Here is a 24,327-nt window from a genome sequence, read left to right as displayed (position 1 = left end):
TTTCCTTCATAAATGTAGCTTCAAACTGCTTTTAATTGGCCTTCACTGTTTACATGGGATAAAACCACACCAAAGCTTTGAGAACATTTAATAATGGAGGTCAATGTCAATTTTATGCTTGTGCATAACTCCAATATCAAGACATTTAATGTCGGCGTTACTATGGGAAATGTTAAGCATATGGGAAAGTAACCAAGTTTTAATCAACAGGTGAAAAACTATCATTTTTACGGAGCTAAGTTAAATTACTTGCCTTAAGTTTATTAATCTGTTCATTGCGTCTTTAGTGAGCTGTTGTGAGTGAATACAAATATATATGTGCCTTTAGACTGAAGTTTGAACGTTGAGAGAGCATTATGCCGCCTTATGGTCAGATGGTGTTATATTTTAATGTGCACTTCACGTAACTGTACAGCAGATGGCGCTACATACACAGGAAACGAAATTCTTGATGCTTTGATTTGATAAAACATGAACAGAGACTCACAGTAACTCAATCAAGGTGCAAGAGACTGTTTTCTCTTGGGAAGAATAATAAAGTAAGTGACATGAAATAGAATAACAAAACGTGGCACATATCCAATTTGTGCTAACAATATACACTAATAATTGGCTGCTGTTTTTAGGTTGATCCTGAACTTTGGTACTTATTGATGTAGTAGATACTTATAAAGATGGGTGCCCTAGTTGCATGTGATTTACTGCAAGCTGCTTCTCGTCTGACAGCACTTGATGAAAAATGATCAAGAGATTTTCCTGCTGTGTACGTCTGTGCGTGTGTAGAGTAGCCTATAGTACAGATGTACTTTAACAGTTGAGGTAGACTTTTCACTTTCATTGTATTGAATAACATCAAACAAATCAATATTTATTATTTATCAAACCTACATAGCGGTCTTTTGGTTTACTTTAGCTGTATCTTTTATTAACACTTACCATTTAATTTTTATTTTTGTAAAGTTGTCTCAAAAACTAGCCTGTAATCTTTTATTCATTAAGCAGCTAACGCAAATGATTTATAAATGAAACGCATGGATCTCATAATCAGCCGAGTTAATCTGAATTCGCTCCCTACCCCCAACACAAGTACAAAATGTCATTCATCCCTTCAATTTAGCCTCCCACATACATTCAGACATCCCACGGGGATGTGTGCCTCAGCAAACGCCCGCGTCTCTTGATTGTGGTGCGGTATGTTCACGCAGGGACGCGGGCCACGCACGAATGTTCCCCTCCATTCATGATGAAATAATTACACAGAGGAGCAAGCCACTAATAAGTGAGTAGTGGGCGACAGAGACATCAGCATTCACAGTGCTATTTCTCATTGATTGCACAATTATTGGAGAGACTCATTCAGTCCTATCCCACAGACATGATTTATGATTGATTTGCTCGATGCAAAATGCACTCAAGTATTTTATTTTTGTTGTGATGTTATAATGAGCAGAAGCGAGGAGTGCTGCTGTCAGTGACTGTGAAATGGACGAACTCCAGTGTCATTAGATCCATTGTGTTCGGGGCCCCTCTAGAGCTGTGGTCAAATGAGCACCCGAGGTCTCAGAGCAATTTTGTGGTGCCTCACAGTGTCCGATTGAGCGTGTAGGAGAAAACCACCTGAAAACCATACTTGAGTAAAAGTACTGATATCTTACATTGAAAATGACTCCATTAGAAGTTACAAGTAACCAATTCCTATACGACTTGAGTAAAAGTCTTAAAGTATCTGATTTTAACAGTACTTAAGTATTTTAATTATACTGAATGTAGGCTCGGAGATGCACTAGTCCTCAACACCTGAGAGACTGCTGGTGAAAATAGAAGCAGTTGATTTGTAAGATGAGAAATCAAGTCTCAGTTAAGCTCAATTGCACAAAAAGGCCATAAGTAAACCAATATCCTTCAAAAAGGTCTCGTCAATATAGCGGATGAATAAAATAATATTAAGTACAATTAAATAGTCAAAGTCTGCTTGCACTGGACGTGCTGGTTACGGCCTCATCATCAGCTGCAGTCATGATCTCATAAATCAAACACCTGCAATCAGCAACTACCTGCTAATGCACTCACATTCACATAAAGTATCCTTGTTGAAAGGTTTGGGTGAGTAAAGGCACAAGATATAGTACCTTCAATGCACTTAGATGGCGATATCGCTTCTTTATAGCAGAAACAAACTGCTGCAGAAAAAGTTAGGTGCCATGCAAAATGTAATTTGTAACTGCGTTACTCATCACAAATGTAGCGGAGTAAAAAGTACATTTACTTCCTCAAAAATGTAGTCAAGTAGAGAGTAAAAGTTGCCAATATCTTCAGTACAACTACAAAGTAGCCAAAAAGATACTTAAATACAGTAACTAATTACATTTACTCAAATACTTTACACCTCTGGTAGGAGGCCTCACCACCAGGACAGACCCTCTGTCTACCCAGCGTTATTTTTTATTTTCACTGAGATACTTCTATAGTTTTCATTAAATTTTTGATTTTTATGTATTCATACATTCTTTTTCATTTTAGTTAAAGTTTAAGAATTTTATTATGTGCTTTGATAGTAGTTTGAGTTATTTTATTATTTAAGTTTTATATATTTATTAGGATTAGTTCACTTTCAAATTAAAATTTCCTGATAATTTACTCACCCCCATGTCATCCAAAATGTCCATGTCCTTCTTTCTTCAGTCGAAAAGAAATTAATGTTTTTGATGAAAACATTCCAGGATTTTTCTCCCTATACTTCAATGGAGTCCAAACGGTTGAAGGTCAAAATTACAGATTACAGTGATCCCAGATGAGAAATAAGGGTCTTATCTAGAGAAACTAAAATAATTTTAAACGTTTTAACCATAAATGCTAATCTTGAACTAGCTCTTTTCTTCTTCTTCTTCTCTATTTGAATTCCAGCAGTCTAGACGCTGCTAAGTGTATTACTGCCCTCCACTGGTCAACGTTTGAACTAATTGTTATATACTTGCACTAGCATAAAGAAGAGAGCTAGTTCAAGATGAGCATTTATGGTTAAAACTTTTTTTTTTTTTTTTTTCAGAAAATGAGTGATGGTTTCTCAAGATAAGACCCTTATTTCTCGTGTGGGATCGTGTTGAACAATTTAAAGCTGCAGTGAAACTGTAATTTTGACCTTCAACCGTTTGGGCTCCATTGAAGTTCACTATAAGGAGAAAATCCTGGAATGTTTTCATCAAAAACCTTCATTTCTTTTCGACTGAAGAAAGAAAGACATGAACATCTTGGATGACATGGGGGTGAGTAAATTATCAGGAAAATTTAATTTGAAAGTGAACTAATCCTTTAAACTAAATGAAAATTGACACTTCACTATCCCATGAGGCCACTGTGAATGACAGTGAAGCGACGTAAGTGAATCATCATTTATCATGTGACCTAACAGCGTTGTTAGGTCACATGATAAATGATAACATGGCGAATGTAGCTATTGCTGCTAAATCCGCTGTTTTTCGCGGGTTGAAGCGACCCCAAATAACATGATATTTAGCCCCTGGAATCCGAATTTTACCAGGGGAACCCTGCCAAAAACATGGGACTTGATTTTGTCCATCAGGAATTGATTGGATGATTGTGGTTTGCTATTGCTGTGATGTCATGTGAATGACAGCTTGTCCCGCCAGTAAACGTCATCAGAGAAGATACGTCACTGTTTGAGGATAAATGAATTCCCCAAAAAATTATGTGCATGGATAAATCATTTATAATAAATACAATATTTAATTTTAAAACAAGAATTGTCCATTTTAATATAATGGTGACTTTAAGTTTTTTATATTTTATTTTAGTATTTCAGTTAAAAGTTATCTTATTTTAAGTGACAACGGTTTGTTTTTAATCATTTTAGTTAACTGATAACACTGTCTACCCTGATTCTCCAGCTGAAACCTTGAGAGAGAAGAAATTATGTGATTTTCAACCAGATATATATCTGGGCCACCAGATGCTCAGTATCTGTGATGATCTAGCCCTTTTCTTACTTCAAGAAATAAATCTTTTCATCATCTGGTGAAGTATAATTGATCGGTTACAGTGTCCTTGTAAAGTTTCATTTGAAAAGAGCATCTTCCACTTTTAGTACAGAGTCCCATTTCCTGCAGAGCCCAGGGGACAGTTATAATGGCAGGTAACTCATCATTAGGAGACACTTCTGCAATATGTTACAATACTTACGAGAAGCTGCTTAGATGCTTCTGTTTCCATTTTGCTCTCTTTCTCTGTATATATATATTTTAAATTCATATGAAATATAGTTTTTAAATGAATGTACAAAAGAACAGAAAAAAAGATAAGTTAAATTATGCATTTTATTAAAATGAACCACTATTTGCAAGTTTCTTTCTAGAATTATGTGTAAAATATTTTTATAAATCAAATCGGTTATATCACCTAACCCCAATATAAACTAAAATATTTCATTAAAAGCATCAGGAATGTGCTGCAGTGAAGGAAATTGAGAAAGATGTTGTCTGAAGTAATGGATAATCCACAAGGGGAAGCAAATGCAAGCCAGTGTGTCCTTTGAGCAGTTTAACTCTGGCCTCAAATAAAAACTAAATATTGAGAAAGTGAGACAAGCCATCTGGATGTCAAATCTTCAGCTATTCTAATAAATAATATCTCATCTTTCATCTTCTAGTCTTGGAATAATAAATCCAATCATGCAAATAAATAGATTCCAAGTTCTATTTGCTTACGGATTAGAGGCTTTCTGAGCCGTCAAAGGGATTCTATACAATGTCCCTATTCACTGGATGTCACATTCATCATGGCTTTCATTACAACTCGGCACAGGCTCAGCACTGAATGATGCGCAGGAAGTCACTTTATACTGTTACTCCACAAAATCAAGGTGTTGTGATCATCCCTGCATTGGTTTGACTTGTGCAACAAACACTGTCATGCCACTTAAGAAAGAATCAAAGCAAGGTTTCTTTATTTATCCATGTGTTAAAGAATAAAAAATATTCACTGTATAAAATACGTTGACAATGTTTCAAGAATTACCGGAGGCATTTTGGTGCCTATTTTATGTTTCATAACCATAGGCCCATATTTCATTAACCAATATAATATTAATACACTAACCTTCTTAAAATACTAAAATCTGGTTTGTGCCATAATAAAATACTGATAACCACCATAATGTCAAATGTGGTAAAACAAAATACCATGTGATGCATTCAGCATAATATCCATTTCCATGAATAATAGCTAATGCATTATTGCACAATGCCATCAGTGTAACACATACAATGTAACATAACCAAAATGTGCATAACTGATAAAAAAAAAATTAACAATAATATTATTTAAATAATATAAATCAAAAGATTTAATATTAAAGGGTTAGTTCACCCAAAATGTGTTATTAATTACTCACTCTCATGTCGTTCCACACCTGTAAGACCTTCATTCATCTTCAGAACATAAATTAAGATATTTTTGATGAAATCCGATGGCTCAGTGAGGCCTCTATTGAGAACAATTAATACTTTCAGATGCCCAGAAAGCTACTAAACAGTTAATGTGACTACAGTGGTTCACCTTAATGTTATGGAGCGACAAAAATATGTTTTGCGCACCAAAAAACAAAATAATGACTTTATTCAACAATATCTAGTGATGGGCGATTTCAAAACAATGCTTCATGAAACTTTGAAGCTTTACAAATCTTTTTTTTTTTTCAAATCAGTGGTTCGGACTGATCAAAGTCACGTGATTTCAGTAAATGAGGCTTTGTTACGTCATAAATGTTTCAAAATTTCAATGGTTCACCACTGGGGTGTGTGACTTTGGCAGTTTGATCGCTCTGAACCACTGATTCGAAACAAAAGATTCGTAAGGCTTCAAAGTTTTGCCTCTTTGTCGCCATCACTATTTGAAATCTGCAATTGCAGTTATTTGCAAAATTATTATCGTTATGTAGGTTGTGCATCGGCAGGACTCCTAAGAGCGGATAAATCTAATGTTTGCTGTCAGTCCCCAAACCGGTGTGGATACTGAACTTCCGAATCACAGATTGTAGTCTTGAAGTATGACCAATATAAGAATTTTCACCGGAAAATGTAATCTGAACAAGTAAGTAGTTAAGTAATAGTTTTGAACACTGGCTGGTTATGTGCTCACTCAAAAATTGATTTTAAATTATTTTTAACCAAAATAAGTTATGGACTGCAGCTTTAACATAATATTTACAGTGATGTTGCATGTATTGTCCTTGTTAAATCTAGTATAATTTTTATTGAATACAATAAGGGGTACAGTATGATTTTCAGTTAACTAATTAACAGCTTTTTTACAATATCATTTTAAAATGCTCTTAAAAGTGCTAATATTTAACTGCATCTTCTGTATTAATATGCTAAATCAATAAATCTCATTATTTAGATTATTATAAATGTTATATTGTTATATTCAATCATGATGTTGTTGTTGCTGATGTTATAAAAGCAATTAGCTAAATGTATATTGCATCATACATCATAACCTAAAACCATGGCTGTAAAGGGATAGTTGACCTAAATAAAAATTCTGGCATCATTTACTCATTTACGTATGACTTCAAAAGACATGAACCTCAACACTAGATCAACATTCAGTTTCATTTGTATGTAAAACAGCAGCTTCAAAACAGGTTTGGAACAACAACAACATGAGGGTGAGTAAATGATGACAGAATTTTCATTTTTGGGGGCAACTATCCCTTTAAGTGGCTTCATTGGGCCCATGATGTGATACACAAAGGCATGTAATCATTATGTCCTGAGACAAAATGACAATTTCCCACTAATGACTATCTTATTATAACATTTGTGTCATAATGACACCTGAATATTCTTGTGGGAAGATTCTCTACAGGCCCTAATCCTCTGACTCATCTCTTCACAGCCCATTGACCTGCTGTCTTCATTTAAACACAGCACTGTGTCAGTTGTTGTAATGTGCACATAAGTGAGTAACAGCATCTCTCCTGTGCTCAGTTTGCATGTGTTGTCAGGGAAGCTTTACTCCACAAACAGTGATGCCTTTACCAAAAAGCACCATGTGCCATATTTATTTTTTGACATATACAATTTTAATAGCACGGTATATGAATATGTCAGTCCACGGTACCATCACTGAATGTTGTATAGGGGTTTGTGAGAGGGTGCCCAGATGGCACAGCAGGTGCAGAGTCCCGCTCTGGGTGCATGGTTAGAATGCACCTGTCAAAAAACACCCTCCATCCTGAAATCCATACATCCCCCCCCTGTGTTTTCACTCACACAGCTGGAGGTGGCATCCCCGCAGCATCCAAGACATTTACAGTGCAGGCACGATATAGGAAGGTTGAATTCTCAGGAAATGGCAGGCAGCCCCCCCAAAAAAGCTAAATTATCTTTTGCTTAGCGGTCAGCCTTTTTGTCACTCCCTTGCTGTGTGACATTTACAGGCAAAATGACAGAACAGAAGCTATCAGACAAATAATGGTGTGTTTGTTGAGGTGGGCAGCATCACAGCAACACATCACAGTCGGGACACAAGATGGGCTTTGGCAAGTGCGTCACAACGTAGCACTCCACTGGTGACACTGGTCGAACTGCACTGCTTCTAAATGCAATTTCAATGAATACGGACTGAAGCTTTCAAGCTTAAAAGGAGACAACAGCACTATTAAAGTAAATGCACTCTAAAAGTGAGCCATATTACTTGTGCACGGTTACATATTCTTTTGAAGCCATATGATACAATAGCTTTGTGTGTGAAAATTATTTTATTATCAGTAACTAAAACTATTTAAAATAAAGCTGAAATTAAATTAAATTAAATCTATAAACTTATTTCAGTTAATTGCCAATGAAACATTTTTTTTAAATTTAGTTTGAGTTGAAACTGGAAATCAATAAAAATTAAAACTGAAATAAAAATAAATTAAACCTAAATATTAATATTTGTAAAAATTATAATAAAATGACAGAAGCATAAAACTACTAAAATTAAACTAAAATTAACAAGAAAACTGAGAATATAAACACAACTTGTAAATTTAAAATATTAATAAAAACTATAATAGTATATAAACAATACTAAAATTAAACTGGTGAGAATCGGGCTAAAAGTTAAGCTCTTAAATCATTTTCTTTTCTGCAGAATATTAATTAAGCAGCATATACAGAAGTAGTCCTTCATTAATTAAAAGAAATCTGTCAGTCATTATACTGAAACAAAACTTGCTTGATTTCAATACGGACATCACGAAAAATAATGATTAATTGCAGTTGAGGCAGATGATTCAGTAACCGCTTCGCCAGACTGATTTAGTCTTTTTACAGCAGGTGCTTCTAAAACTTTTCATTAAAGGTGCCCTAGAATTAAAAATTGAATTTACCTCGGCATAGTTGAATAACAAGAGTTCAGTACATGGAAATGACATACAGTGAGTCTCAAACTCCATTGTTTCCTCCTTGTGTAAATTTGATCTGTTTAAATGACCTCAGAAGAACAGGCGAATCTCAACATAACATGTTACATAACAGTCGGGATCATTAATATGTATGACCCCAATATTTGCATATGCCAGCCCATGATCAAGACATTACACAAGGTCAGCCAGTATTAACGTCTGGATCTGTGCACAGCCGAATCATCAGACTAGGTAAGCAAGCAAGAACAATAGTGAAAAATGGCAGATGGAGCGATAATAACTGACATGATCCATGATATCATGATATTTTTAGTGATATTTGTAAATTGTCTTTCTAAATGTTTCGTTAGCATGTTGCTAATGTACTGTTAAATGTGGTTAAAGTTACCATTGTTTATTATTGTATTCACGAAGACAAGAGAGCCGTCGCTATTTTCATTTTTAAACACTTGCAGTCTGTATAATTCATAAACACAACTTCATTCTTTATAAATCTCTCCAACAGTGTAGCATTAGCCGTTAGCCATGGAGCATAGCCTCAAACTCATTCAGAATCAAATGTAAACACCCAAATAAATACTTTACTCACATAATCTGACGCATGCATGCAGCATGCATGATGAACATCTTGTAAAGATCCATTTTGAGGGTTATATTAGCTGTGTGAACTGTGTTTATGCTGTTCAAGGCAAGCGCGAGCTCCGGGGGTGGGGGAGCATGAGAATTAAAGGGGCCACAGCCTATATATCGGCGCATAGTTAATGATGCCTCAAAATAGGCAATTAAAAAAATGAATTAAAAAAAATCTATGGGGTATTTTGAGCTGAAACTTCACAGACACATTCATCTTCATATTACATCTTGTGAAAAGAAGTTCTAGGGCACCTTTAAAAAATAATGTCTTTAGCTATTGGGCGTGGCATATGTTTTTGATTCACTAAAAAGAACCAGCTCATAGGAATCATTTATTCGTGAATTGAACTACACTGTTAAAGGGTTAGTTCAACCAAAAATTTCTGTTATTTTTTACTCACCCTCATGTAAAATTTCAAGAACACAAATTAAGATATTTTTGATGAAATCCAAGAGGTATATGACAATATAACCACCAGCGAAAATACTTTTTGTGCGCAAAAAACAACAACAAAAAACAACTTTATTCAAGAATATCTTCTCTTCCCTGTCATTATCCTTACGTAGTTGCCACAATAAGCACAGTGAAGGCTTCCATATTTACGTCTAAATGCCAGCTCAGTATTGGCCAAAGCTGATCACGTGAGCAGCACGACACATGCATATAATGAGTCTCCGTTCAATAATGAGAACCTGGAAGTGCTGAACATAAACAGTGTGTGAGAATGACACAGAAGTGTTGAATAAAGTCATTATTTTTGTTTTGTTTTTGCGCACAAACGTCGCTTCATAAAATTAAGGTTGAACCACTGCAGTCACGTCGACTGTTTTAACAATGTCTTTAGTACCTTTCTGGACCTTGAAAGTGTTGGTTATATTGCTGTCTCTTTGGGGGGGGTATATTAATTAATATCTTAATTTGTGTTCTGAAGATGAATGAAGGTCTTACAGGTGTGGAACGACATGAGGGTGAGTAACTAATGACAGAATTTCAAACTAACACTTAAATGTTTTCTTCAGTCTGCTACACCAACTCAATATAAAAATGTTTCTTACCATTATTTGTCATTAAATAAAGTTTTATTGAATTACTGCCAATTTAGACTGCGTATTCACCGCACAACTAAGGTAATTACTAATTAGGATATTGTGGTGCTAAAGATTCAGCAGCGTATAGAAGCAACACAGTCTTTGAAATTTCTAAAGAAGAAAGAAAATCATATGGGTTTGGAGCGACATGAGGGCAAGTAAACGATGAAAGAACTTTCATTTTTGGAAAAGCTCTTCCTTTAAACGCATTTTGGAGATAATGGACGCCTTCACTCTGTTTATGTGACTCTCCCCGTCAAGCTGTTGAAAGCTTTCAGAAATGTTCCAGACACTGTGAGAAATCCACATCGCTCATGGTCACTCACTCCAAACGCTGGGACAGAGAGCAGCTGGACTCCACACCTAATGGACCCTGTGCTGCAGAACGATCTCAGCTATCCTGCTGCTCTCCAGATGCTGTGATCTCCAGATGAAGGTCATCAATCAGTCTGTAAGGACACTGGGTGTAGAATGAAACTAATGAGCTCAGAGGGAACACTGAACCTCTTGGCCTCTCTGCCTGTCTCTGTTCATTTACTCAGGGTTGAATCAGTAGAATCAGTTATAGTGGATTGCGAAGTCCGCCGCATGTATAGAAAAAGTGCTAGTACCACAGGCAGAGGTGTTATACATTCAGTGCAGTGCCTGTGAATGCTGTGCGAAACTAAAAAGGCTATGGTGACTATGATGGATTAGATTCTTTTCAAGTTAGAAAGTGCAGAGCTGTGCGAGGCTTGATTGAACATCACAGTGGCCGTCTACCTGCCTGCAGGGAGCAGAAAGACAGTTTCCGCCCAAGTCTCTTGGCAGGCCTGGCACCGCAGGGCAGCTGAAAGGAAAAGAGGAACGAGGTTTACTTTTTCACATCCTGGCGTCAGTCGTCGGTGAGTGAACTCAGCTTTCAACACACAGTTTACAGGATAAAGCTCAGCGCTTCAGGTGTGTTTACAGTGGTCTGGACCATCCAATGCAAGAAGGTGAAGAACCTCCAGGCAGTTTGGGTGTTGACAGCTCCTTCTTCACTGTTTGTTCTCTTTAGGGGCACAGCGGCAGTGGGATGGGAGAGCTCCATCTGGGACTCCTTTTAGAATATTTGAGGCAGACCCGACGGATCTGGCAGGAACAGAGACCCTCAGCCCTCCAGGCAGCACAGATCAATGGCCTCCTCTGCCTCTCTTTGAGCAGATGAATGCATCGTATGTTAGCATGCAGCGAGAGCGCTCAGTACCTCAGTGTGTAGTTTCAGAGCATTCACTTCACATGCGCTCTTTTACACACACAAAAAGGCATTAGTCAAGATTTGATTATTCAAAACCATCCTAGCACTTTCCTGAGTGCAAACTGCTTATGCACTCGCACTCTCGGTTTGCATATTAAAAAAGCGTGCTTTGTTATTACTGGCAAAGGAGCCGTGCTGCAAGTACTTTCAGTTGATCTTGGTGGAGATGCTTTTGTCAGATTAATAACCAGATAGTGAGCAATTTGAGAACACAGCAGTCTTCTATCTGCTTCTTTATTATGAAGTAGTAAAAAGAAAATGTCTCGCAGAATCAAAACATTTGAAAAGGCAGATAATGGAAATGAGAGAAAGGAAAAAAATGATGGAAAAAGATGGAGACGGTTTTCATCATTTCCCATTCGGACTGTTAAGATGTGGAGTGAGAAGAATTGAATTTTGTTCTAAGATAAGCATACATAAGCTAAACACAAAGAAGTCCTAGTCAATCAGTCCATAAATACCATAATCATGACAACACAGACAGGAATATAAATATATCAGTGGTTCGGAGCGCCAAAGTCACATGATTTCAGTGAATGAGGCTTCGTTACGTCATAAGTGTTTGGAAATTTCAATAGTTCATGTGACTTTGGCAGTTTGATTCACGATCCGAAACCCTGATTCGAAACAAAAGATACGTAAAGCTTCGAAGCTTCATGATGCAGTGTTTTGAAATCGCCCATCACTAGATATTGTTGAATAAAGTCATTATTTTGGGGGGTTTTTTGATGCACACAAAGTATTCTCATTGCTTCATAACATTAAGGTTGAACCACTGTAGTCACATGAACTGTTTTAAATATGTCTTTAGTTGCTTTCTGGGCATCTGAAAGTATTGATTGTTCACAATAAAGGCCTCTCTGAGCCATCGGATTTCATAAAAAATATCTTAAATTGTGTTCTGGAGATGAACTAAAGTCTTTGTGTGGAGAACAACAAGGTGAGTAATTAATGACAGAACTTTAATTTTTGGGTGAACTAACCCTTTAATAAGTCTAATTCTGTGTGTGTCTGTGTGTGTGTGTGTTTTCTGGGTAGTGTCCATTTTCAAGTTTTTTTTACTGAAAGACAGTACTTAAATAACTTCATAAAACTCCAAATGAGTTCCTAGGCCAAAATGAATTAAAATGATGAAGTGGGTCACATTAATCCTAATCATGTTTGCAGTAAATCGAAATATTAATCAAATTTTAATTGTGAGTTTTGCAGAATAAGGTTTACCAAATAATCATCACCAGATTGAAACCAGAATCCCATGGATCCTAAAAGACACCTGGCAGTGCTTTAAGACAGAATGTAATAGCATCCTAGCCTAGCTTTGGTGAGTTATTCTTCAGGACAACAGCCAATGTATACTGGCAATTGCGCTGAGCTTCATCATGTCCCACCGTTTAAAACAGCGTCAGTAAATACGCCAAAATGTTCACTGGACTGATTGGAGATAACTTCATTTGAAGCGATTTCCTGTATAAAAACACTTAATTCCAGGCCAAGCTTTGACGGATGCCTCGAGAAACCAGCCCTTGATTGCAAGGTTTGTGGAGTCGAAAATTCTCCTCCAGCTGATTTTCTCCTCCTCAACAGCAAACCGAAGGGGCGTCACAGACATCACCCCCACCAATGTCAAACCATTCTCTGCAACACAGAGCCAGAATTACTGTTAAATGGCCCTCTTCAAAAGACATTCATCCCAGGTGTGTGCGCCGTGCTTGTGGATCCTGTGGCCGCTAAATTCGCTCTGCAGGCAAAGGAACATGTAGGTGGCCTATCGCTGATTATTGTTCGCCACAATCATCACAGCTAGAGGAGGTGAACAGCCTTTATTAACACCTCTGTCTATCAGCCCCACACCAGAGCCAGCTGCTAATTCCCGAATAGATCGGCAGTAATTTGTTACCATTGACTTGATAGGAAGGCAGCAGAAAAAGCAACCCTCCCAGTGATAGATCTGTGCTTTTTCCCCTCAGACCGTGCACTTTGGCAATCTTTGGGAAAAGTGCTCTGCAGGGTTTGAAGGTCCCATTTTGTCGAACATAATGGCTCTTGATCCATCCACTGCAATCACCCCCTCTCCTCTAAACCGCGTTTTGCTCACGTTGATTTCCGGTTGTCTGGTTCTCACTCACACACAGTCACCCTGAAAGAAAACGCTGAGCTGGAGCGTGGCTTTTCGCCTCCACGAGTCAACTTTGGCACACCTGCCCTGCAGTTTATTACCAGCATAGCTGATGTTGTTGATGATGATGATGTTGTTGCAATCAATAGCAATGCATGTGCAACTAGGTTGAATGCTGTGAAATCATTGACTTGAGTCGCATGCAAAGTTCATCATACAATATGCAACTCAGCAACAGATTGGCCAATAGAAAACCAAGAGGGAATGCTTGTGAACTGCATCTTACATTGGCCTTTAAATTGCCATGGAGCATATGCCGCCACTAGATAGCCAACGCGCACTCAAAGGCACCATCAGAGTAAATACATCTCCACACGTCAGCGCAGCTAAACAAACGCCCCTCTCCGATGAAGTACTGCGAAACAAATTGGAAGCGCTTGACTGCAGATTTCATTATGAAGTCTGGTAATAAGTTCAGTACTCTGAGGGCTGAATAACCCACAGATACTATGATTCACTTCCATCATGCAATTTCCCCATGTAATTGTACTTTAAAAACACATGCAATTTCAGCCAGGCCCTTACAAGACAGCTTGTAATGTGCAAAAACAAAATACAACTGGTCATTTATTGCTTTCCGTTACAAAAAAAGACCATCTTTTCCTTGTAAATGATAACATTTCAAGCAAAATGACAGTGTGATATTACTATGGCTCTGGGTGTCTCTCTCTCTCTCTCCCCAGAATGGGAGCCCGGAGATTCGGTGACAGTCGAAATAGGGAGTCTGCCACTAATGTATCCACACAGCAGGATATTGGAACAACAAGGCAAATGGCTCTCCTGTGAGTAGCCGAGGTCCATTGCACACATTTTCTTGGTTTATTTCTAACAGGTGCACACACACACGCATCGGCGCTGAGTGTTGTTCTCTCATTTTGTCTTAATGCTGAAGCAGTGATTGCTATGCCCTGGAGATTACAATATGAATGTGGCCCTCCCTAAAGCGGTTTGTTCAGCCGAGAGTGCGGTCAGACGTGCATCTCTTCGCTTCATACTGCCATAAATCCTGCTCCTGTTGAGCGGGAAGCAATTTGGTGGGGAGAGCGATATGGGCCATGACAGGACTGGGTCCTGGGCCTCAGAGCCGTGACAAAGGCCTCGTGGCCTAGAGCGATGCCGGTCTGCTTGTTTGCTGTCAGCACACGCTGTAATGAAGGAAGGCAGAGGCTCTGGACTGAGACTCCTTTCCATCCACAGACCCCAGAGGGTCAAAGCACTGTTTCGCTGAAATGAAGCCATTTTCTACCCGGCAATCACTTCTGAATTATTCCACTTTCCCTTTTAAACTGATGGACTGAGACTGTGGGTAAATGTTTGTTTTTATACTGCAATCATTTTAATAGGTCATAAATGGTAAAATGCTCCCACAATATGGACGACCCTTGCTCCGAGGATCTTAATGTTTTAATGCAGTCCTAAAACGAATACTCAATCATATCTCCAGTCGAAGCAGTGAAAGGTAACAGTGAAAATCTGCCACACTTCCATTCGGAGGCCATTTTATGGTGGCCTTGGTGATGTAAGACACAAAATGGACCCTGGATATTGAGGGGAAGTGTAAAAGGAAAAGTCAACCATTAGTGTGTAGAACTTCAAATAGCATCCCTGGTGAGAGATTGAGCTGCCGACGTCCTCTCCATCACAGTACGCTTCCATCGTTCGGCGTGCTTTAATTGTTCCACGCCTCAGTTCGTTAAATGAGCATTCCAGCTAAATGACTCTTGAATAGTTTATCATGATGGAGGGTATGAATATTGCATGGCTGCTTTCTGCTTTTTTGGTCTTATTAGCATAATGATTCTTTGCGTTGCGCTGTGGCCCCTTCTGACAGAGAATCATAGCTTGTCGAGAGAGAGAGGAAGGTGGCCTTTGCTGGGTTTATTGGAGGGTTTAATTGCTTTTATGAGCTTTGACAGCAGCAGTTGACTCCCGCAAGGCCGCAGCACTGCTCTTAAAAATACTCACAATGGCTTTTTTTTTGCATCATAATAATGCGTGTAGCCATAGAGTATGAATGTGTGCTCTCTTTGAGCAATCGCATCTCTTTGACTGTTGTCATTTTCACACACGGCGGGAATCACCAATTACTCAGGGCACATTATTGAGCCGTAGCTGCGTTTGCCCCAGAGCTCCTGTTCTCTCATTCATTTAAATGAAATTCCATGATAATTCAGAGGTGATGCACCTTTGAATATTCTTTAGTCGCATGTGAATTCTCTCATGCTAAAAGCACAAGCCGAAGTGTGTAGGGAAAGTCATTAGTCTGTAATTTCTCAATGGACTGGATTCAGCACCCACACAAAAGACACAAAGATCGTTACTACACATCACAGGGTTCAAGTGCTACTCTTTTTTTAAAGTTATTGTGTGCTCAAAGAGAAGCAGAGGTCGCTAAACAACTTTTTTTCTCATGTGATGCCTCTACTTAAAGGTGCCCAAGAATGCTTTTTCACAAGATGTAATATAAGTCTAAGGTGTCCCCTGAATGTGTCTGTGAAGTTTCAGCTCAAAATACCCCATAGATTTTTTTTTTATTAATTTTTTTAACTGCCTATTTTGGGGCATCATTAACAATGCACTGATTTACACTCGCCGCCGCTCCCTTAAATCGTGTGCTCCCGGCCACATGAGCTGTCGACTATATTACAGCGCATTTACAAAGTTCACACAGCTAATATAACCCTCAAATGTATCTTTACAAGATGTTCGTCATGCATGCATGCTTCGAATTATGTGAGTAAAGTATTTATTTGGATGTTAAAGGTCCCGTTTTTCGTATTTTTTTGAAGTTTTGATTGTGTTTATAGTGTGCAATATAACATGTGTTCATGTTTTGCGTGTAAAAAAAACAGTATTTTTCACAAAATTTACTTATACCGCTGTTTCCACCGTCATAAAAACGGGCTGATGACTTCCTTGTTCTATGAAGTCCCTCCTTCAGAAATACGTAACGAGTTCTGATTGTGCCAGCGGTTCCTGTGTTGTGATTCGACAGCAGCTTAGCGCTCCTTGCCCGGAAAGGTCACGCCTCTTACCATAATGTGTGCTGCACATAGTTTTACATGTGGATTATTGTGGTGTTGTGCCGAATGAACACAAAAGACAATAATTCCCGAGAGACTGAACTCTTTAATCTCCACAAGCAGCGACAGAAAATGTACAACGTTAGCACTCACTCAGAAGAGTACCTCATACGGAAAACAGCCATATACATAAACATAGTCCCCTCCTGTGGCCATTATGTGCACTGCAGTCCAACATTAACTATTGTAGTAAGGATACCACAATTATAATGTTCGGGAAACGAGTTAAACATAAACTGTAACCATTGATCTCTAAGTACAGCGTCCCTGGGAAGGCCAAACAAAGGTGATTGGACTGCGGGATGAAAATAACACAGTTTCGACGACATGGCGACAAACACACTCTACAAACGCAACTCTTGCTCTTCTCTGTGGGAGCGCAACAAGACCACGCCCCCTTTTTTGTGTATTCCTGTGGGAGGAGGTTAGTCAAAAAACTGTTTTAGTGACGTCATTAAAGAAGGAAGTAGAAGGATGTAGTCCAAACTGGCCGTTCGATGTAGGCGACTTCTGTTAAATAAAATATCTCGCTTGGCATTGAACTTTGAGCTTTAAAATTTTACAGATTTTATTGATACTCTAACAACAACATTACACACTAACTAAAGTTTGAAACATGGGATCACGAAGAACGGGACATTTAAAGTTTTATTCTGTATGAGTTTGAGGCTATGCTCTGTGGCTAACGGCTAATGCTACACTGTTGGAGAGATATATAAAGAATGAAGTTGTGTTTATGAATTATACAGACTGCAAGTGTTTAAAAAATAAAAATAGCGACGGCTCTTGTCTCCGTGAATACAGTAAGAAACGATGGTAACTTTAAACACATTTAACAGTGCATTAGGAACATGCTAAGAGATTTATATATGGAGGAGGAAACAATGGAGTTTCAGACTCACTGTATGTCATTTCAATGTACTGAACTCTTGTTATTTAACTATGCCAAGGTAAATTCAATTTTTGAATCTAGGGCACCTTTAAGTGATTGACATAACAACTGCCTGAGTTCTGTTGAGTTGACGACATCAAAGCAGCAGGTTCAAACAGATCTTTAGCTTGAATGGATCACAGCACCACAGTATGGTTGTGAATGACTTTACACTGGAGATATGGAGGGATTTGTTTCCCTTTGTGTTTATGAAAGTGATCCATGGAAGGATCATGAAACCATGGTGAAATACAGCGAACCCAAATCTGGGTATTTAAAGGATAGTTCGGTGTGAAATAAAAATTCATTCATCATTCATCCTCACACTTCATGTTATTCCAAACCTGAATTACATCTGTCTAATACAGATATTTGTCAATACAATAGAAGCCAATAAACCCAACTAACTTTCAATGTATGGCCAAAAAGATGTACTTAAAGGGGTGGTTGATTATGATTTAACTTTTTTAACTTTAGTTAGTGTTTAATGTTGCTGTTAGAGCATAAAAAACATCTGCAAAGTTACGACGCTCAAAGTTCAATGCAAAGGGAGATATTTTCTTTTAAAGAATTCTCTGTTTAAGGTCTTCCCTGGTTAGTGACATCTCTAACCCTAAAATTTACATAAACCCTGCCTGAGAACACGTAACAAAGGGGTGAGGCCATGTTATTGCATTACAGTATGTAACACAAATGCAATAGCATGTCATAAAATCAAGATGCCAACAAGTTATAACCTTTATTAAACTAAACTATACTTATTCAGTCTTCATGCAGCATATATTCTCTGGCTCTGTAGGATCTTACAACAGCTCCCACATGAGCGATTTATAGACTATATGACAGAATATGCTAATCAGTGACTTTAAGATAGTTAGCTCCACAAAAATCATAAATTTACATAAATTCTACATAAATTCATCAACTAACCGTTCAGAAACGTCCTGTTGCGTTCTACATGTTGTCACTTCTTCTTGAGTCTCTCCATCATTGTCCGACTCCGGTTTGAACATAAAAGGCGGAACAGTTTCTGACATTTTCAGTGAAGTAATCAGCGCAGCTAACACGAGCTCTTGAATTTGCATTTAAAAGGGACACACACAAAAACTGAGCATTTTTGCGCACCCTCAAAAAGTGACAAATTTAACATTCTATAAAAATGATCTGTGTATTTTGAGCTAAAACAGCACATACACACTCTGGGGACATCAGAGACTTATTTTACATATTGTAAAAGTGGCATTATGACCCCTTTAAAACTATCCCTTTCAAGGTAAAATATTTCAGGTAATCCTCTTTTGCAGTCGTATTTTAATCATAAACATTCTTTTTTGCTTATTTTGAGCATTAAAAAAAGAATGAGAATTCATGATGTATGCCTCAATAAGCAAGATGCATTTTGTCAGTAATAAAATTTAAGGAGCACTTCCATTAGATTGCATTATGCTAATTTTATGCCACTACGAGCAAAATCAAATACATGCATTTTCAAATCTCATCTGCTGCGTTAATGGAAATTGAGAAGTTTTGCTGTTGATGGATAAGAAATAAGCCAAGGGCTTTAAATTCAACATGATTTGTGAAACACAATGCAAGCATTCTTTCCCATTTCACCAGCACTTAAAAAGAAATCTCATATTTAGACTAGGATGGTGGAACAGCAGCTCAGATGATTTTAAAGAGCGAAGTCACAGTCTACCAGCCCACTTATAATAAGAGTTCCCTGTATAGCTCCATTTCTCCACAGTAGACCAAACCTCAGCATATACACAAACATGTTTTGCCATTTTGGCTGGGAGGATGACTCATTTCCAGTTGAAGAACTAATTTATGAATGGTCAACAAAGCAAATACAATTCCCTTTAATTGCATTCATTTTGTTCATTTTTGTTGGCGAGTGGAGAATTCACTAAAGATATGTGCAAAGTGAGCTCAGCTTCAGTTCAATGCTATAACAACAGCCGCTATAAATTGTAAATTGTTCCAGGAAGCTCTAAAATGGCATCCTGATGAATTTGATTGCTCACGAGGGAGACTCAGAAACCACCTCTTGCCTAACAAAACACCCTGGTGACCTTTTGAATCTACTGCGCCACTGTGAACAGCGCAGAATGTGCAATGAATCATAACGCATGCTGAAAAAGCTCTTTCAGAAATGGGATTTTTTTTTTTTTTTTTTTTTTAAAGGAAGTGGGGAAAACATTCCATTGCGAGTTAAATGGCTCAAGGACTACCATAACACAAATAACACTCATTCAATAGAGCGCCACAATATTTTCACATTTTCCTCAGTGTGGACATCAATATGCAATTCAGCCAATCCCGTTTACAGCATTCATGTGGTCACATGACCGAAACTTCAGTATGATGGCGGTCATATGGAAGAGTGCGTGTTATGCTAAGTCATATTACTCGGTTCTCACACAGACATCTTAAAGAAGCACTTATACAGCAAATGACAGGAGATGTAAAAAGCTCATGAGGTCGATATAAAAGTTCCTCCTGAAAAGGTTTGGGATCTGTTGATTTGTTCATCTGAACTAATACAGATTCAAATACAACACAGATTACAGTTGCAATCCAGAGACACGCTCAATTACTGAAAAATAAATTTAAAAAAGAGACAAACACAATTCCATTTCATGACATTTATTGATGAACTAGAAAATACTGCAATACTAAAAGAATTGAAAAACACTGATAATGCTGGTTGCGTCTGTAAAAAAAAAAAAAAAAAAAAAAATCCAATCCCATTAAGTTTACACACACAAGTCAACAGCAATCTTTAATATAGGTTTCAGTTTTTAAAAAATTTATTTTGTAATTTTGTTTTTTACAAGATTAAATGTGTGTACAAAGTATATCCATACTCATCTCCCCCTCTCATAAAGGATCATTTACAAAACCTTGATGCTTTAAAATTTCAAATAATAATTTCAAAACTATAGCTTTTTAAAATTTTATTATTATTTTTTTGTAACAGGACCATACCAATGCTGAAGGAACAGCAGATGAAGACCAGTGAAGGACCAGCCTCCAGTCCACACTAACTTTCTCTCTCTCGTCTCCCACATTCATGAACACGTTCCTTCCCTCACTAGCAGCTACCTCACAGAATCCAAATTCAGCAGTATTGCACATTAAGCATGGAGGACGATTGTTCAGAGAGGGGGAATGTCACAAAGAAAGAAAAAAACGAAAAGGGTTGAACAGAATCATGCAAACAGTGGACTCTATTACGCTTCTACTCGGCTATACACTGTTTTCTAGTAAGCCAGTTAAACCTTATACATCATAAGATACACACTCAAACGGACCCTGGACGAGTAGCAGAGGACGTGAGCGATTCATCCCACATGACTGCTGCCAGCAGAGGCCACTGTCTCATACAGTGACCCGAGGGGAAGGAATGGACTCCGACCTCCATTCACGTTACACTACGTCACAATAAGCAAAATATACTTTTGTTGATTGCTCTAATATTATTCCTAGAAGCATATAAGAGGTTTCTAAAACATGCAGGCAAAAATACTCTAAAAAGTGCTTTACAGCTTGACTCAAGCTCTGAGTAAACGTTTGTTTTGAGGGGCACTTAAAATGTACAACTCTCTAAAACAGGCAAAAATATTTGACACAAAAGACTGCGTCAAATCAAAAAGAGCTTGCTTAATGTTGCTTCAGATTCACTGTGCATTTGAAGATCATTTGGCATTTGAATTAGCTTTGGGTATGTGTAAAATCCTCAACCAAATTAGGTGACTTAGAAAAACAGTCCAAACCGGATTAGGCTGAATATCGTTTTAAGCCTCAAGACGACACACATACAATGATAAAACATGTTAAGAAATACAACCTATTGAATATCAACAAGATAATATCTCTTTAAGAGAGACTGGGCAATGTAATATGAAACGTACATGAAAAAAATATATATTTCAGACATTTCAGACCGTTCTACTATACGTAATAGTGTCAACATTTCTATAATATAAAGAAATTTCCAAAATACTGATTAGGCCAAATATTTTCCAATCACAAAGACTGGAAGGCTCTAGTGTCCATACCCTTCTTGATCTCACTATCCTCCCTCAAAAAACGGGGGAAAAAAACAAAACAAAATGACAGAAAGAATCAATAAGTATCAAATCAACATCATTCACAGAGGATATTCATCATGGCAAAATAATTAAAAACAGGCAATGGTTTAAAAGCCCACGTGCAATACGTGTAATAATACCACCAAGAGAAAATATCAAACAAAAACATGAAACGTTGAACCAATGTGGGAGGTAGAAAGAATTACAGAGCTTAAAAAAAAAAAAAAAAAAAAAAAAATATTGGCTAGGCAACGGCAGAAAAAAAACATAGCCTCTAACCTCATGTTTTCTATATATCTTGGTAACCATAATCGTTTAAAAAAAGATTAGTACAGCTCATCTAATTGTTTTTCTTTCATTACTTAAAAAAATGCATACACAGACATGAGAAAATGGTTTCCTTTTAGCATCAAACACAACACGTGGACTAACACGTGTCCAATCTTAAAACATTCATACCCCCTTTGAACCATAAAAACGAGGCACAAATAAGAACCGTAATTACAATTAAGCAAATAAGGTGTTTGCTAGACTATTCATCCATGTAAGGATGCCATAAATCAAATACATTTCACTGGTCTTGATTAGAGAAGCAGCGAATACATAGCCTGGTCCTAACAGCCTCTGATGACTGATGGCACTTTCTCCCGAGCACAATATCAATCAGTAGGACCTATTTTCAAAGACAACATTCAGACTTTGATTCTGCCGGTACACGGCAGCTTTTAGGGACCAAGGTTAAGGCTATTAAGAACGAACCAGAAAATGGCTTGGAATAATGGAGAGTAAAAAATCGACATGGAGAACAACGCAGACGTGAGAAAGGCAAAAAACAACTCGGCTTTCAACTTTCAGCGCTAACAGATAACGTCACCTGCACCGCTGCTATTTGTTTATTCGAAGAAAGTGCTTTCATGCGTGAGATGTAATTGCTTTCTGTGAGGGATAATTCTAGAAAAAAGGGAAAGTCGAGTAAAACGGACATGATAAGCAAGCGTAGCCTGATTATATGGTGCTTTTAAACTCTCCATCTCTCACTGACCCTGAGAAGCAATGAGAGAACAAAAACTGTTTTGCTTCACGTCCACCTGAACAGGGGATTGTCAAGGGAAGTCTGTCCCGTGTAAGACCAAGGGCAGAATTTAAGTGCTTTTTGTTGTAAAACTGCATTATGGGACAACTGGCTTCGAACAGTGTCAAATCCTACAAACCATTTGTCCTGTAATAGTAGTTTTGATATCAAGATTACATTACGTTGTCAATGTAGTGGGCATCTGAGATTCCAGTAACGACTTACAAGATCTGTACTCTAAAACTAGTTCCTGATATTTGTTAACGTTTTAAATTTTATTCACAGTTTATTAAAGCTTTTTTTTTTCTCCATCTTTTGCTGCTTTAAAAAAATTACTGTCACATAAATCTATGGTACACGAAAATAAAATGTATTTGTCCATATCATATATAGCTCGTATGCATGTATTTACAAACGGATGTCATCTGCATCTGTTTCCATCCTCTTCAATCGTAAAAAGAAACCTTTCTGTCGCCGCGGCTGAGGGATGAGGATCGTATATAAATATTCGGATAGATCTTCTGGGCCGCTCGGTGGAAAAGTGACTCACACTTTCCTATTAATAAACAGTCCTTGCAGGCTCACAGACCACAGTTCAGTCCTTTCTTTTAAGTGCTTCTCACATGGGCCGCAGCTTTACGTCTGGTTTCATTTTACCCGTTTGAGTTCATTAGCCAGCCCTTGAAGATCTGGCAGGGTTCAACCAGTAGTAACTGGACAGCGGAGCGTGTGGTGGGAACGGCTCTCTGGGCAGAAGTGTGACATGGCCTGTCAGCTTTAATTACTCCTTCCGTTGTTGGTCCCACGGCCAAGGAAGCTGGTTCCAAGCAGGCCTTCTCACCCGGAGAACGAGTCCTGGAGAATTGGTGTCACCTCCATTCCGGCCGCACCGGTGATGGCTGAGGCAAACGAGGCTCAGCCGCGCAGATGCAGTTGACCTTCGAGACATTTTTGACGTGCTTTCACTTTCTTTGACACGTTTTACTCTTCAGCTGGAGATTCCTGAACATCATTTGTCCACTGCAATCACTTCACTGGGTCAAACAAGGTGCTCCAAAAACAGGCCAAACAACTGAATCTCTACTAACGCAATTTCACGATACCGACACCATCGACTTTACGTGTTTGAAATGAAGAGCAAACATGACATCTGTTGAAGTAGTCTCTGATCTCAGCTGATGCTTGTGTCTTTGTCAGGACATTTCCATACTCGTTTGATTAGTCAGGCTTTGGTTAAACCCAACACACATCTGTCTAGCCCTTGTATCTCATTGGTTCTGTTCCACATGTCTCACTTGTTGATTCTCAGCAGATTACTGGAACCCCATCCGTGTTGAATATCATTCCAGTGGTGGGTTCATAAGTCCCGGCTAGGTAGTAGAGGTCTTCACTGTCTTGGTACTTCTTAGTTTTAATCATCTGCTCATATTGCTCAAGGCTGACCACCAGACATTTATGAGAAATGGTTTGGACGTCATTCTCATCAATGTGAGAGGACTGGTACAGTGCCCGCTGAAAAGAGAAAGCAGAGCGATC

The 24,327-nt window shown here is 38.1% G+C and overlaps 1 protein-coding gene across 4 annotated transcripts in view; it reads right to left on the bottom strand.

Moving 5' to 3' along the window:
- Positions 1 to 20,270: 20,270 nt before the first annotated feature.
- The window catches only part of tnrc18 (trinucleotide repeat containing 18), a 67,199-nt gene continuing 63,142 nt past the window's right edge, over positions 20,271 to 24,327 (bottom strand). For all 4 annotated transcript variants that reach the window (XM_067382392.1, XM_067382394.1, XM_067382395.1 and 1 more), the window contains exon 30: positions 20,271 to 24,303. In XM_067382392.1, coding sequence (XP_067238493.1) covers positions 24,097 to 24,303 — 207 coding nt within the window. In that variant the 3' untranslated portion in view covers positions 20,271 to 24,096. The remainder of the gene's footprint in view (positions 24,304 to 24,327) is intronic.

The sequence above is a fragment of the Chanodichthys erythropterus genome, chromosome 3 (assembly GCF_024489055.1).
Source record: "Chanodichthys erythropterus isolate Z2021 chromosome 3, ASM2448905v1, whole genome shotgun sequence".
Classification (NCBI taxonomy): Eukaryota; Metazoa; Chordata; class Actinopteri; order Cypriniformes; family Xenocyprididae; genus Chanodichthys; species Chanodichthys erythropterus.
This window is presented reverse-complemented; position numbering and strand designations above follow the sequence as displayed.